This window comes from Oncorhynchus nerka, linkage group LG19 (assembly GCF_034236695.1).
Source record: "Oncorhynchus nerka isolate Pitt River linkage group LG19, Oner_Uvic_2.0, whole genome shotgun sequence".
Classification (NCBI taxonomy): domain Eukaryota; kingdom Metazoa; phylum Chordata; class Actinopteri; order Salmoniformes; family Salmonidae; genus Oncorhynchus; species Oncorhynchus nerka.
In genome coordinates this window covers 28,062,299-28,078,707 of record NC_088414.1, presented here as the reverse complement: position 1 = coordinate 28,078,707, position 16,409 = coordinate 28,062,299, and the positions used below count along the sequence as shown (strand labels likewise).

The 16,409-nt window shown below is 40.1% G+C and overlaps 1 protein-coding gene across 1 annotated transcript; it reads left to right on the top strand.

Moving 5' to 3' along the window:
* Nucleotides 1–11,955: 11,955 nt before the first annotated feature.
* On the top strand, nucleotides 11,956–16,139 carry LOC115101299 (V-set and immunoglobulin domain-containing protein 1-like). The gene is made up of 7 exons (XM_029620671.2): nucleotides 11,956–12,201; nucleotides 12,325–12,488; nucleotides 13,696–13,903; nucleotides 14,819–14,977; nucleotides 15,070–15,186; nucleotides 15,292–15,427; nucleotides 15,528–16,139. Exons 1-7 carry the CDS (start codon nucleotides 12,099–12,101, stop codon nucleotides 15,676–15,678), a joined length of 1,038 nt encoding a protein of 345 aa, XP_029476531.1. The 5' UTR covers nucleotides 11,956–12,098; the 3' UTR covers nucleotides 15,679–16,139.
* The last annotated feature ends 270 nt before the right edge of the window (nucleotides 16,140–16,409 follow it).

The window sequence follows — 16,409 nt, the reverse complement described above, 5'->3', positions numbered from 1 at the left end:
GTTTCTAGAGGCAAGACAAGATGTGTGATAAATAGCCATGAACTAAAGAGACAACCAAAAAGGCCTATAATCCCCATTCAATTTTTTGATTTTGCTCTTAAAGTCACTCATTTCCATCGGCTCAGATCCACTAACCAATGATATGTCCACTGCAGGGTTGATGCCATGTTGATCCAAACTGTAACTTTACAGGAGAAAGTTATTTGGTTCTGTCTAGAGTGAAGAGGAGAGCAAATGCATTCATACATTAAAACAGGCATTTACAGACTATCTCCATGTTCAAACTAGTATCGCCTCGATCCAACAATGCAATGAAGTGCAGTGCATTTGATTATTCATGCTAGGGAATGACAAATTCCTTTAAGATTCCTCCAAGATTTAAATGAAGAGAGCAGAAGACACATTTCCGTTGTTGGCTGTAACTATGGACATTAAAGTTGTGTTGTAAATGTGGTTATGACTGAAACATCTAGAGCATTGTTGAATCAGAACCTACTGCGTTTGCATGATAGTCAAATGGCACTGGACGACCGAGGGAAGCAAAGTCACAGATCAGATACAGAGGTAGCCAAAAAAAGAGATGGGGGGTCCTTTGGACATTCCAGAGGATAGGAGAGGAGAAAATGTTGAGAGCCTCACAGTTAGTGCCTTGCACATTGCAGTGACTAATCTCCTCAGAGCTCACTGATGGGCTCCCCTAAGTTCCAAGAGCTTCTCTCTCCAACGTCTCCATCCCCTGGCCGGGCTGGCACCAGACAGGCAGGATACGGACCTCTAATTGGGAGCGCCAAGCCCCATGGAAGGCTAGCACAGGACAGGATGCACCACGGGGCCGAGAGAGAGTGAGAGATGCAAAAAAGAGAGAGCGTACAGATGTAGGATCTTCATTTGAGTCTGTTTGCTACAGCAGGAAAAAAAATCCTGCAGCAATAGGAAATGTGAATTATAATGTGGATTATGATTCATGGACATTTTTGTAGGGGTTGATACATTTTTCAGAAGGAAAATCAAGTCTGAAATTTCTAAATTGAAATGACAAACTTCAGGAGTCTTTTTCAACCTCAAATACACTACACACACTGCAGGAAAGTTCTCATGCAACAAAGTGATCAAATTAAGATCCTACATCTGTAGTATGGAGCAGAGACGAGATCTTGGATCTTGACACTTTTCACCCCAGTAAATTGGATGCATAGAATTAAGAATGATAAAAAATGTAATAGGATCTATATGGTTGGATGCCACTCCAATATTCTACCTGTCACAGTGGTAGTTGTGCCACCGTTGACGATTAGCCTCTGCAACACATTTGAGAGAAAGTAACCAGAGTTTGCACTAAATCTAACCTGCAGTGCCAGGTTATACTACAGCAGAAAATGAAGCAGTACAGGGACTAAAGGTTAAAAAGGGGAGTTTCTGTTTAATCTAAAGCAGAATCAGTGGATGATACTAATCTGTAGGAGGCCGAAGTATGACGCCACTCGCCGTTACTCAGGAACCTGGCGTCAGATTTGAAGGAGCTTCTGCACCCAATTGATCTATGTCAGATTAGTCTACATAATACTTCATAAACATGACATAACTGTTGTTGTAACCATACATCTCCTTTTGGCAAACGACCCCTGTGGTGTCACATATAAGGATGTAGGTTTGATAGTGTCGTGAATGGTTTTAACATGGATTGTGTCATGGTTAAGATGGCATTGTATAGGCTTTAGCCTTCAGAATTCAGAATGAACCCAGTGCCATGTTGCATTTACTGTAAGATATTGTTCACTTTGTCCTTAATTTCTCATTGGAGACATCGAAAGATCTGATCATATCGTCAGAGTAGCCTCAGATGTCCAAACAGATCTTAGACAGGAAGCATCTAGATCTGGCACCATCTTGCAGTTTTTGTTATTTTGTTATTGTCCACAGCCTGTAGATAAAATGTTGAGCTCTATAGATTTTCATCTCTCAGTGGTCAATACGAGCACTACACATTTTTCCCAGCTATTGTGTGTTAAGGGCTGGATGGATGGAGCCCACTGGATATCAAACGTCATGCTATACTGGACACAAATATAGACCCAACATGCAACAATTTCTAAGATTTTACTGAGTTACATTCATATAAGGATATCAGTCAATTGAAATAAATGCATTAAGCCCTATTCTATCTAATGGAAATACAGATAGACATCTGTTAGACACAGATACCTTTAAAAAAGGATCTCGTCACGGTATCTCTGTGCATTCAAATTGCCATCTGTAAAATGCAATTGTGTTCATTGTCCATAGCTTATGCCTGCCCATACTATAACCCCACCGCCACTTTCGGGCACTCTGTTCACAATGTTAACATCAGCAAACCGCTCGCCCAAACAACGCCATACACGTGGTCTGCATTTGTGAGGCCAGTTGGACCTACTGCCAAATTCTATAAAACAACATTGGAGGTGGCTTATGGTAGAGAAATTAACATTAAATTCTCTGGCAACAGCTCTGGTGGACATTCCTGCAGGCAGCATGCCAATTGCATGCTCCCTCAAAACTTGAGACATCTATGGCATTGTGTTGTGTAACAAAACTGCACATTTTAGAGTGGCCTTTTATTGTCCCCAGCACAAGGTGCACCTGTGTAATGATCATGCTGTTAAATCAGCTTCTTGATATGCTACACCTGTCAGGTTGTTGGATTATCTTGGCAAAAAATAAATGCTCACTAAAAGGGATGTAAACAAATTTGTGCACAAAATTTGAGGGAAATACGTTTTTTGTGCGTTTGGAACATTTCTGGGATCTTTTATTTCAGTTCATGAAATGTGTTATTTCAGCTCATGAAACATGGGACAAACACTTTACATGTTACGTTTATATTTTTGTTCAGTGTAGATAAACCTCCCCACCCCCAATTGGCCAAGTAAGTCATTTTGGGTAAATGTTCAATGGCAATACAATGAATTCAATTGTTTAAAGTGCCAAACAAGTCTTACAAAAGCATACTATACAAAGCTTTGAAAAATAAGAAGAAAATACATAAAGCTATCCGACTCAACAAACAATTTAGGGGAAGATGTACTAGCTTAGCATTTGCATTTAAACGGCATAGTGAACATATCAAGTAAAGGTAGAAGATGTTGCCCTTTTGATTGGAAATAATCCAAATAATCCATTTGATCTGAATTTCATTTAAATGCACTAGATAGCTCATGCATTTCTTTCTTTTTTCACACATAACCACGGGTATTCTTTCCTGTAACATACAGTAAAACGTGTGAATTTGACAGAAAATAACTAATGATTGGTCCGTATGGAAACCCTTGCATGCTGGCCGTAAATATCCTCATTACATTGAACTCACACCTACAGTCTGTAAACCACATGCATGTTTTTTGAAAGCTTGGAGGAAGCACATTTTCCATGTGAGGATTTATTTTGCTTATGACACATCTATTTAGTTGACACGTTAATGTACAAGGAGTAGTGGAGGCAAAAAGAAACTGTTGAACTCATTCCAATGGGAATTTTCTTGCCTCTTGTGTATATGTGTAATTACATGTGAATTGTACTGTAAATATGTTATCTTTCGCTTAATATTTCTTAATGCATGAACAACAAAAAAACAGGGATGTTCATAAAAGCAGCTAGCTTCACTGCTAATGGACAGCTTCTATAGCAGTGGCATATTTCTGCAAACAAAACCTACAAAAAAAAGAGAGAATATAAAGGTTTTGTTTTGCATGATCTAAGTTTGGAAAGGTTTATTTTCATATTTTTCTATTCCACACTGTTCATCAGTTTCATTCTCACAGCCAGGAAAGGAAGGACCCAGTGTTTACATGCTCTAGTTGCACTTGTTTCACAGCCAGCTTTGACAAAACACTGTAAAGCAAACTATACATTCAATAAAGCTGGAGAAAAACTACAAAATAGAATGTACATTATATGATTCATGGTCAACATGAATAATATGTACCTATCTATCATTTTTACTTAATGTGTAGCACATACAATTTGGAATCGATACACCAAGTGCAAACTGTAGTTTTATCAAGTTTAGCTTTAGCGCTAACATCAATCACCCTCCAGCTACAAAGGATGTAAAGGAAGCTCACCAGTAGCATCTGAATTGAAGCCATGGGATTGCATGCTGAGTGGGTATTCCCAGCCGTTTCTCTTAAATGAGTTGCCTCTGGACTGGGGGGTTCTGATCTGCTGCTGATTATGATGATACTTGCAGGAGGTTGCGCTGAGTCCCAATTATACATCAGTATACCTCCCTCTTTCAAGGAGATTTTACCAGGGAAAACATACTTGCAAAACAGATAGCTAGGGGAAAATTCTGTAAAAAATTGGCTAAACAAATTTAAAGGCCAACGACCCTTATCTATTTTAAAGATTTTAATCAGTATTATTATTGTTATTTTTTTATATATATTTTTTGTAATTGGCTGTATTTTGTTGCATTTTGGATTGTTATTATTACTGTAGTTGTGGTTTTCTCATAAAAAGGAAATGTATTTCTACTTGCAACCTGCCCTGGAAGTAAAATGCATTTAGTTTTTGTACTGTAATTGTTTTGTTCTCATTGAGCTCTTTATTTTGGTCAGTTATCTAATGAGGTGTTTTATTTCATTTGGGGTATTTTTCTAACATTTCTATTATATGAAGTCGTATTTCCTTTTTTGTCTATGCCAATTAATGTTATAGTGTCAATCAGCTTTTTTTAGGTGTTTGAGAAAAATACAAGGTGTTAAAAGTATGTGGTATAAAAATGGTTATCATTCAAACAACTGACTTTTGACTAATAAAGGCTTATACAGTAAAGAATGACAATGTCTTTTCGTTTGCCCTTTGAGGACTAATATCTATTGTTTAATTTACATTTTGATGAATTTATTTTATTGTGTTAGTCCCCAAAAGGTAAATAAAATACTCAGTTGCAAAAAAAATCGATTGAAAAATGTAATAAGTTTTCCCGTTGCATTTCCAAGCTGTCGTGGGAGGTTTCACCTGTTTGTTGGCGTGTTGCTTTCTCATAAGGGCTGTTGGGATATGAAGACAGACTTGAGAACAAGTAAAAGAAAAAGACAAGGGAGATTTTAATTCGATTACAACCATGACACATTAATGAGAGGATACCTCCATTCATGGCCTATTTCCTGAATAAAGACACAAAGTGACTCCTACTGAGAAGTGTGATGTTTGCCCCTTATTCAACTCAAGCCATAGCACTGCTTAACCCTCATACCCCATGTGGGCCAAACATCAAACTCTGTGTGAAGAGAGGTGGAGACTTTAAGGTAGACACCTAGCACTAACTGTTGTCTCTGATCCTTAAGATCATTTTGTGTTCTCTGGTTCATTTTCCAAATCAAGTTCTATTCGTCACATGCGCTGAAGACAACAGTGAAATGCTTACTTACAAAGGCCTTAACCAACAATGCTTTAAGAAGTTAAGAAGGAAAATATTTAAAAAATATGTCCTATAAAATAAAAGTTACAAGTCATTAAACAGTAGCAAAGTCCAGTTCCCTGTGTTGGTGTATCTGGAGTGGTGAAGGTATTTGGAGAGATTGTTGAGGACAAAGAGCATGTGGCCAGTGTCTTGTGAAGCTAGCACATTGATACTTACATGAAACAAAGATTCTCATTCACAAACACACAGAGCCTCTAAACTTTGACAATGGCCCCAGTAGAGGAGAAGCACTCAGAGGATTGGAGTGCATCGCTCTGTTAAGAATATGGACGCAGAGCCATTGAACTAGATCGGCAAAATGTGCCCTCCATTTCCGTGTTCTATTGTCAGCACTCCATATAAAAACATCAAATATTGAAAGGATGCATTAACATGGGCCAGAAATGGATGACTGCTCCACTGAGGGAAACAACGCAGAAAAGGGCCAGAAAGCAGAGGATGCTTTAGCTTCATGGCTTTACACTTTCTACTGCAGTGATGTATTTTGATCTATTGTGCCATAACCAAAGCTAACCATAACCCTGCACGGTCTGGGGTTGAGTGATAATATCCCATTTTTACAAGATGACATGTAAAAAACTATTGTTCTACCATTGGTGGACACACATACACAGAGCATACAAAACATTAAGAACACCAGCTCTTTCCGTGACACAGACTGACCAGGTGAATCCAGGTGAAAATGTATGATCCCTTGTTGATGTCACTTGTTAAATCCACTTCAATCAATGTAGATGAATGGGAGGAGACGGGTTAAAGACAGATTTTTAAGCCTTGAGACAATTGTGACATGGATTGTGTATGTGTGCCATTCAGAGGGTGAATGGGCAAGACAAAAAATGTAAGTGCATTTGAATGGGGTATGGTAGTAGGTGCCAGGCGCACCGGTTTGTGTCAAGAAGTGCAACGCTGCTGGGTTTTTCACGCTCAACAGTTTCTCATGTGTATAAAGAATGGTCCACCACCCAAAGGACATCCAGCCAACTACTGTTGGTAGCATTGGAATTGACATGGGCCAGCATCCCTGTGGAATGCTTTCAACACCTTATCGAGTCCATGCCCTGACGAATGCAACTCAATATTAGGAAGGTGTTCCTAATGTTTGGTATACTCAGTGTATAGTTGTATACATGATGACAATATCATGACAATGGATTAGAAACTGTGCTCATCATTGGCCTGACACTATCATGCGATCATATGTGATGAATGGAGCTGTTTGCTTAAAATGTAAAGCTCGGGCAGACTGGCCATCTGGCATTTCGGACAAATGCCAAATGGGCTGGTCTGTGTTTAGCCCAGTGGGCCTGTCAAGCATAATTTTCTTCCCCGCAAAATTATAATTATCTGGCTGATGATGTGGGCTTTGAGGAGTGTTGAGGTGTCGAGGCTTCAACAACAAAAATGGTCCGGTGTGTTAGAAATGCCAGGGCCGAGTTTTGGTCCCAGTCTACCCCTGATGTAAAGCACACCTGCATTGTTGTAAAGCACAAATCACAATTTGCTTGAAATAGCCACCGAGCATCATCTATTCAAATATCTCATGGAGACAGATCTTTGCTGTCCTTTGACTTATAAATAGACTTGGAAAACTGCTCCAGGGAATGACATATCTTGTTAGAGGCCAGAAATATTCAAGACTTCCAAAGGACTCATCATGCTTCTCTGGAATGTGCTATAGTAGTGGGAGAGAAAATTACGACTTCATATCTACAGTCGTATCCCCAACTCCCAATTATTGATAACACACGTTGGTAACTATGGTCTTTCAAAGAACCTTCGTATCAAATTAGAGATCAAAATGGTCTCAGTAAAAACCTATTTTCTAACTTGTTACTTTATGAATACATGTCCTTGTTGCTTTTTCCTTTGGAGAATCAATGTTCTGATTTTGGCCGCGGTGTATCTTGTCTCTCAGAGGGAGAGGTCACTTCACTCAGGGATGTCCATCCATTTTGAAATGTTTTGCCTTTGGAGTTCCTGTTTTGGGGTTGAGCAGAGAGAGTGGAGAAATGAGGGGGTGTGGAGACGGAATGTGTCAAAGAAAATATGAAGACACAGCTCTTTTATCCAATACAATGTGACCATCGCTGCACTGTTGGATCTATGTGTTTCTCTTCCCATTTCCCTAGCTCTCTCTCTCTCTTCCTCTCTCTCTATTTCTCTATATCTCTCTCCTTTTCTCATGCTCTCTTCCTTATTTATTCAGCATATATAAAGAGACCTCTACAAATACACTTGGAATAGCAGAGATGGGAAAAAGACAAGAAAGGCTGACTCTGTCTCTGTTTATGTTCCTCTTATTTTATCTTGCTTCAAACTAAATAACTACAACAATCCCAGTAGAACAGTATTGCACCCTGCAGTTGACAGCAATGCAGGACAATATTTCAGTGGCATTGCATTTGGCTTTCAGTGGGGGGCTGAGAGTTTGTACATGGTTGTGTGTAGTTGTGTGTTGTCACAAATGTGAATTTGCAATGTGTCCTATCTCTATTTTGTGTAGATGGTACTTTCAGTGGCTGTGGGGACAGTGCGAAGTCATGCTAAATGTCTGGCCTGTTTTCCCCAGGCTGCTGGGAAGATGGGAGGAGGGGCAAGGAGTGAGCCATGTTGAGGACAGAGAGGCACTCTTGTCTCTGTTGTCATCGCTCGCTTCAAGCTCCCCGCACCTCCATCTCCCAAATGGCCTTCCCTCTCACTCATCATTCAGCAGCTAACACTGCTCTCTGCTGGTAGATTATCTAACTACACCGCCGCTAAATCAAATCTCTTACCAGCCGCTCTGGATGAACAACAACAGCAGCCAAAATCAACGTCTTTGTTACCTAATCAAATCTAATATGAGATGATTATAAGTAATTATGGGCAGACCTGCACACTGTGTCCTCCAGGCTACTATTCTCATCAAAGCACAGTAAGAGTCAGGCACTTCTGCTCTCTGCGTTTCAGGGAGCCAGCATAGTTATCATATCACTAAACATTGACACTTAGTTGATTGGGATCATTTTAAGAGACCATACAAATCAATGAGTGCAAGAGAGCAGTTTCAAACATGAACAAGGGCCACGTTGGAATTTAAGACAACGTCACGACTCCTGAAAGAGTTAAGGGCCTCTTTTTATGGCGTGATTAATGGACAGAGAGAGAGAGAAGAGGTCACAAGCAGAGTTTTAATAGATAGCTTTATTAAACTAGCCAAACAGGGCCTCTCCCAGCGTTTCTTGGGGTGTAGGACCAGCGTGCAGGGGTCTTCCGCTGGATCCACATTGGCTGGTACCACTGGTAAGGACATCTTCACAGCCAGGCTCGGCATGACCGTAGGACTGCCTCTGTAACCACTCAGACTGGTTACCAAGTCGTAAATATTACCACAATCTTTCTCCGCTTCCAGCACTGTTTGGGCAAGGCCCTGGGCTCTCTTCAGGATTCGGTGACTGAAACACATAGCTAGTTGGATCTGCTTATACCCTATTTGGTATGAATGCCCATGTAATTTACATTAAGCTCTTTCAGATGTGTGGCTCAACTAAGTATCTGTGAGTAGTTTTCATGTGAGGCTGTTGTCTTTGGAATGTTTCCTCTTCGTTATCATACTAACTGTGGCGTCTTTTGATTGATGACCTGTCAATCACCTTATACCCAGGCACGAATGCATAGGAGAGGTTCTTGATTCCCTGGACGGGCTGGGAGGGCCCTGCAGGTAACATGGTAACTGGGCCCAGTAGTCTCTGGCTGGGAGGCCCCAAAAGTTTCTAGCTGAGAGGGGCCTGCAGTCTCTAGCTGGTAAGGCCCTGCAACCTCTGTGGGGAAATTGTGAATACCAACTCAAGAGTATCCGAATTCCTTGCATTTGAGAATTTGGGATTCTCTCAGATTCCATTGGATTCCTGACCATGGTCTGAAAAGAAAAAGAAAGATGTTAAGAATAGAGAAGTCAGACAACAGATGGGGCAAAATATTTTTGAAGGATGGCAGCTCTGAGTTCTTTGATTTTATTGTTGACAAACAGTTCTTGTAATTATAACAGGGATCCAGTCTTTGTTGGGCATTAAAAAGTTACCTCCAACAAGAACATTAAAAACCAACAACAATAACATTGTCTTCGTTCCTCACTCTCTCCATGCCTTTGCAGGTAATCATACTGTATGGCACATTCAGTGCAAAGCACCGTGTATGCATACTCCTGAGTTTCAGTTGTCATAGACTAGAGGAGGAGCTAGCAGGGCCACACCAGTAAGACCCTTGAGATGTCAATGATTAACCTTTTTGTTTTGTTTTCGTTCAGCGTACCTACTGTGTGTGTTTAGTCATGCCGTTTGATAAGGTTTTATTCACGATGGTCAGAATCCATTTTCATACAACCCAGCAGAACTGTAACATGGTAACATAGTAACATGGTAACTGTAACATAGTAACATGGTAACATGGTAACTGTAGCATGGTAACTGTAACATGGTAACTGTAACATGGTAACATGGTAACTGTAACATAGTAACTTGGTAACTGTAACACAGTAACATGGTAACTGTAACATAGTAACATGTTAACTGTAACATAGTAACATGGTAACTGTAACATAGTAACGTGGTAACTGTAACACAGTAACATGGTAACTGTAACATAGTAACATGGTAACGGTAACATAGTAGCATGGTAACATGGTAACTGTAACACAGTAACATGGTAACTGTAACATAGTGACATGGTAACTGTAACATAGTAACATGGTAATATGGTAACTGTAACATAGTAACATGGTAACTGTAACATAGTGACATGGTAACTGTAACATAGTAACATGGTAACATGGTAACTGTAACAGGGTAACATGGTAACTGTAACATAGTAAGATGGTAACATGGTAACGGTAACATAGCAACATGGTAACTGTGACATGGTAACTGTAACATAGTAACATGGTAACAAGGTAACTGTAACATAGTAACATGGTAACATAGTAACATGGTAACTGTAACATAGTAACATGGTAACAAGGTAACTGTAATATAGTAACATGATAACATAGTAACATGGTAACTGTAACATAGTAACATGGTAACATGGTAACTGTAACATAGTAACATGGTAACTGTAACATAGTAACATGGTAACTGTAACATAGTAACATAGTAACATAGTAACATGTAACTGTAACATAGTAACATAGTAACATAGTTACATAGTAACATGGTAACTGTAACATAGTAACATAGTAACATGGTAACTGAAACATAGTAACATGGTAACATTTGAACTGTAATATAGTAACATGATAACATAGTAACATGGCAACTGTAACATAGTAACATGGTAACTGTAACATAGTAACATGGTAACATGGTAACTGTAACATAGTAACATGGTAACTGTAACATAGTAACATAGTAACATAGTAACATGTAACTGTAACATAGTAACATAGTAACATAGTTACATAGTAACATGGTAACTGTAACATAGTAACATAGTAACATGGTAACTGAAACATAGTAACATGGTAACATTTGAACTGTAACATGGACACACTTTGCTCTAACATTTCTGGTGCTGTTTATGATGGTCATTTTCATACATCCTGATGATGGTCATGGTATGACACCTTGGCAGACGTATATGAGCTCTGTGCCTAATGAGCTGATTCCCTCCCACTCCCTCTACATCCCCCTTCCCCTTTTTCACTGCTGATCAACATTTTCCACATCATTCATTTCTTATGTCACTTTATTATAATTATTCACAATTAACCCTTTTGGGGATCCATGTAGAACCCTCTGTATGAAGGGTTCTTTATGGATCCCAAAAGGGTTCTACCTAGAACCAAAAAGGGTTCTCCTATGGGGACAGCTGAATAACCCTTTTAGGTTCTAGATAGCACCTTTTTTTCTAAGAGTGTACCGCCGTGTCGAGCTCTTAGCATGAGCAGAGTGACGGGCGAAACTGGCATTAATAACTCAGTGCCAACGGCGGGGAGTAAACTCCCCAGAGATAAGCAGCGTATTGTAGTGCTCTGGCTCACTCCCTCTCAGGGCAGGAGATAAAGGCCAGGTGGAGATTACATTACATTCATTCCTTTGTCAGAAGCCCTGACCTAGAATGACTTACAAGGTACATTTAGAGCATATAAGAGGGAGAGATGAGCATCAGCCCAAGTACTGAATAATTGTCAATGTCACTGTCAATAACTAGTGGGCCACTGCAATAAGGTTAACAGACTAAAAGGAGAAAACAGAACAAATAAATACTGTACTGTACTGTGTAGAGTACAACTGATAGTGTAAAGTGCAAAAATATACACTTAATTGTGACCTATATTCTTTAGCACAGACATCATGGCCTCCCTGTAAGTCTAGAGATTGAAGTAGGAACAAATGGCGCTAATTTGGAAATGCAAATCCACATTTTGAAAAATAAAAGTCAGAGAGTATTCCCGCCCAGTCTAGGTGATATGGCAAACAAGGCTGTGCACATACCTTGAACACCCCCATAATGTTTACAGGCACAAAATTAGCCTGTACACTACCACAGAGTCCCCACAAGCTTGTACAGTACGCGCTACCTAGGCGTTGCCCATTACAACTTAGTTGATAGGTAAGAACTTGAAAAGGTGAGGGATTTTGAGGTAGTGTGAGCAATGCCACTCCTGACTGGCTTATTGAAGGAGACAGAAATACGCACCAACATTTCCTTTAAAATGTACTCCACACTGAAAATGGTGCTGCTGCTCGGCATGATGGGTGAGTTACGTGTTCATGTATTATGAAATAAATAATAATAATGATATTTCAGTAATCTGATATTAAATAATAACATTCAAACCGAATAAAAGTACAGAAATATATTTATTAACCCTTTTTTAGGTTGTGGGCATTTAATCACAGTGACGGTTCCCCAGAAGTTTGAGAACGTGACAAAGGGTGAAAGTGCTCTTCTCCAGTGCACCTTTGTTACCACTGAGCAGAAAACCAGTGACCTCATCATCCAGTGGAATTTTGTTTCCAAAACCTCCATGGTGCCACAGCAGGTACGTAGACTGATGTTACTTTGTGGTTTTCTTCACTCTGTCTTATGTTGCCACATTGTCACACTCCCTGAGGAGTGTGGGTTCTTCAAAGTGTTTTCCTATGGGGACAGCCAAAGAAACCTTTAAGATTATAGATATAACCTTTTTTTTCAAAGAGGGAAGGATTGGTGCTTCGGTATTTTAATAAAAGGTTAGGTAGGCTACTAGTTCAATATGGCGGCAGCTCTTGAGTTCGTTTGTGAAACACCCTGTTAAGACAACAAAGAGCCCAGTCACCAGAGCACCAGTGGCTCCCTGCCCTCCAAACACACACTACAAGTGAATTATTCGATATGGTGTCAAATAAGGGTTATTTGGCTTGTAACCATAGCAGAACCATTTTTGGTAGTATATGGAATATTTTTTGGAAGGTTCTATAAAGAACCATGCTTATAAGTTTTTATGGTGCTATAAATAACTATTTCCTAAGGTTTTACAAAGAACCTTTACAAAGATCTATATATCCCCAAAAAAGGCTTCTGCTATGGTTACAACCCTTTTTGAGGCTATATAGAACCATTTTTTAAGGTTCTTTATAGAACCTTTACGGAGAATTGTTCCATAAAGAACTTTTCTCAATCTCAAATGTTCTTTGTAGAACCATACAGTTGTGGTTAAAAAGACATATTATATTGTTAAATAGGTTTTATTAGTGTGTTCATTAACTAATTGAATCAGGTGTGCTAGCTCTGGAACAGCTGGAGGTCCCTGAGTAGAAAATGTAGAACTACTGACTTAATCTACCATTCTCAATTCACACATGACCATACATGAGTCTTTTAATAGACACTGTTACTGACCATATCACTAAGTGTAGTAGCGTAACACAGCAGATTAGATGAACTGGTTGCACAAAAAGAGCTGTGCTCAAACCACGCCCCAAAATATTCTAATGAGCCACAGCCCCTACATTTTAATTATCACAAAAAGAGGAAAGAACCCTTTTTTGAACTGCAAAGAACCATTGAAGGGCTCAGTATGGTTCCACATAGAACCATCACCCTTCCCAAATAACCCTTGAGGAAACCTCGTTTTTTTTGTGTGCAGAAGCCGTCTCTGAAATATCAACACGAAATCTGTCAATCAGTGCACAAATTGTGTTTTTGGTAAGAAGTGGTTTTCCAGTGGATTTATGTAGGCTCTAAGACATTCTGCTGTTACTTTTTAGGTGTATTACTCTCAGTCAGGAGAGGGCGTGATTTCCAAACCATATGAAGGCAGGTTGAAGCCTCCCAGCTCTCCAGCTTCTACCAACAATGCCTCAATAACAATAAGCAACATGAAAGTGTCCGATGCAGGGGCCTACACCTGTGAAGTCCGCAACTTCCCTGATGTCAGTGGGAAGACTGAGGCAACTATCATTGTCAACATTCTTGGTAAGTTCTGTTTTAGGTAAGTCACATATAATAATGAAATAGTAGCGTATATCCTTCTTCCTATGTTAGTGTCAACACAACACACAACCAGATCCTGTCTTTCCTGATCTGAGTTTTGTGATCATTGAATTACATGCCGTCTGTGATTCCATTCATTCACAGAGTTACCAGGACAACCTTGCTGGCCTCAGTATCCACAGTAGTTTCCATGGGAACTGGAGCAGACTAGTATCTTCATTGTCAGTGTCAGAAATGAGAACAGAAACACCGGAGTACAAGACCACCTCCCGACATGTCTCGTACTCCTCGGGAATAGAATGGAGAAACACATGACTCTATTTTCGATTTAATTCATGATTCCCAGTTCGATAAAGCAGAGGGTTTGTAGTGAAGCATTATGGGGAAGGTAGTACACTGTATTCTGTCCTAACATGGACATGGTCTTTTATTTTTTATTGTTTATACATTTGATTGTACCAATCCACAATGGCTGCTCATCTTACAAATCATATACTTGCCTATAATTGGTCATGTCTGTTGTATAAATGTGTCATTTTAGTCACCGTAAACACTGCAAGTACTATGATGTACAACGTCACCATTGTAACCATAGCAAAGCATTAGAGACACTCAGGGGGATGACATTATCTTTGCTAGACTGCTCATGTTTGATTGAATATATCACTGTAATGACTGGTATCAAGCACTGGCATTCAGTGTTCTGCATTCCAACGTCAAACTACTAGACCAAATAGCTAGCTACTGGTCCAGTGCAAGTGTTGATTTTTTATGTCTAACTTGGCCGTACCCTTTGGAAGCTTTCTCTGATTACCGGTAGTTGGATCAACTGGGTCCAGATTGCAGCATATTACATAAAGTTAACACATGCTCTCTCTCTATCACATGGTCTGTAAGAGATGCCCTCTGTGCCGTTCTGTGCTGTCCATGGTGAGGTGGAGTCTGGTCACCTGGTTACCCTCACCTGCCACAGTGAGCAGGGAAGCCCCACCCCCTCCTATACCTGGACAAGACTGGACCAGGACAAGACCAATAAACCTGTGCTGGGGTACACCGGTGGGTTGTCATACTGTTCCTCCTTTCTCCATCACTCCTTTGTGCTCTGATGCATTTTTGCTCAACTTTTTATTCTTTCTTTTTCTTTTCAGATCCGAAAATAGGATCCTTGTATATTAGAAACATATCCCAGTTTGAGTTTGGAGAGTACCAGTGCAGTGCCTCTAATGATGTGGGATCTGCCACTTGCACTGTGGAGCTCAATCATGGTACGGGTAACATATGTGATGTTGTTTTTCCTTGTTTATATGATCTGCACACTGCTGTAGACACACTGCTGTAACTAATCTTACCAATAACCCGCCCTTTAACAGAGCTAGGTGATGGGGCCATTGCTGGTGCAGTCATTGGAGCACTTCTTGGAGCTCTCCTAATCATCCTTATTGTCTTGTACATGACACACTCCATGAAGAAGCAGAAATACAAGGATATCAAGGAAACAGAGATGCAGTGAGTGGTTATGATTTGGGCTGCACTATGAACTCATTGACAATAATACAATTGAAATGTGTGGTGCAGTGTTTCACCTATAATTCCTCTCCCCCTCCAGGGCCAAACCTAAGAGTTCGACCACGGTGGCGTATGAAGGCGTCCCTACCATGGGGAGTAGCCACCAGGCCTTTGTAACCTCCGAGGGGGTTCCCATGGCAACACACAGCCATGTCCATGCTGACGCTGATGGAGAAGAGGCCGAGGCTTAGGAGAAGCCTGACACACACGTCTGGGGTGACATCACTGTCTGGGGTGACATCACTGTCTGGGGTGACATCACTGTCTGTGGTGACATCACTGATCTGAAATACACTGCTGCACTGAAGCTTACTAATGCCTGTGTGTTTGGAGAGTGAATCCATAGCATTTTTTTGTTTGTTTCTGAGTTTGTGTTTTTGTATAATGTGTGTTTTATTGACACATTTAAATAATGCTTCGTATTTGTTTTGTCGTTTTAAGAAACTTAAAGTTATTGTATTCCGAATAGCTTTCTTTCACACGCAAAAAATACTAATCACTCTACAGCCTGATTAATTCTAATATGTGGTAATCCATCCATTCCCTGACTAGATTTCATGATCTATTGCCAATTGCATATTCATTGTGACATTCTAACCAATAATGACTCATCCAGGTTTTCTGGAAAAAATAAAGAATTTTGCATAAACTGTTTCATTACTAATGTGGATATTCACATGCTTTGGAATGACTTGGGGTAAATCCTGGGCCTGAGGAGCGCTCTATACTGTATGTTTGGGCTGTAAGGACTGTGATGACTCCCTTCCAGGCACCCTGAGGAGAGCAACATGAGATGAGCACAGCCAGTCAGAGGTGGACTCCGCCATTTGACCTTAACGCCTCGCTGCTGTCTCCAATAAATACATTTCTAAGAAATAGAATGGAATATAAGACTAGAATAGTGCTCTTTGTTAATGTTGGG

What these genes read in the sequence shown, in the direction of transcription:
- LOC115101299 (XM_029620671.2), top strand. Translation starts at nt 12,099, where the DNA reads ATGCCACTCCTGACTGGCTTATTGAAGGAGACAGAAATACGCACCAAC. An exon ending in GCTGCTGCTCGGCATGATGG is followed by an intron (nt 12,202 to 12,324) that starts GTGAGTTACGTG and finishes ACCCTTTTTTAG; the next exon opens with GTTGTGGGCATTTAATCACA. An exon ending in ATCAAGGAAACAGAGATGCA is followed by an intron (nt 15,428 to 15,527) that starts GTGAGTGGTTAT and finishes CTCCCCCTCCAG; the next exon opens with GGCCAAACCTAAGAGTTCGA.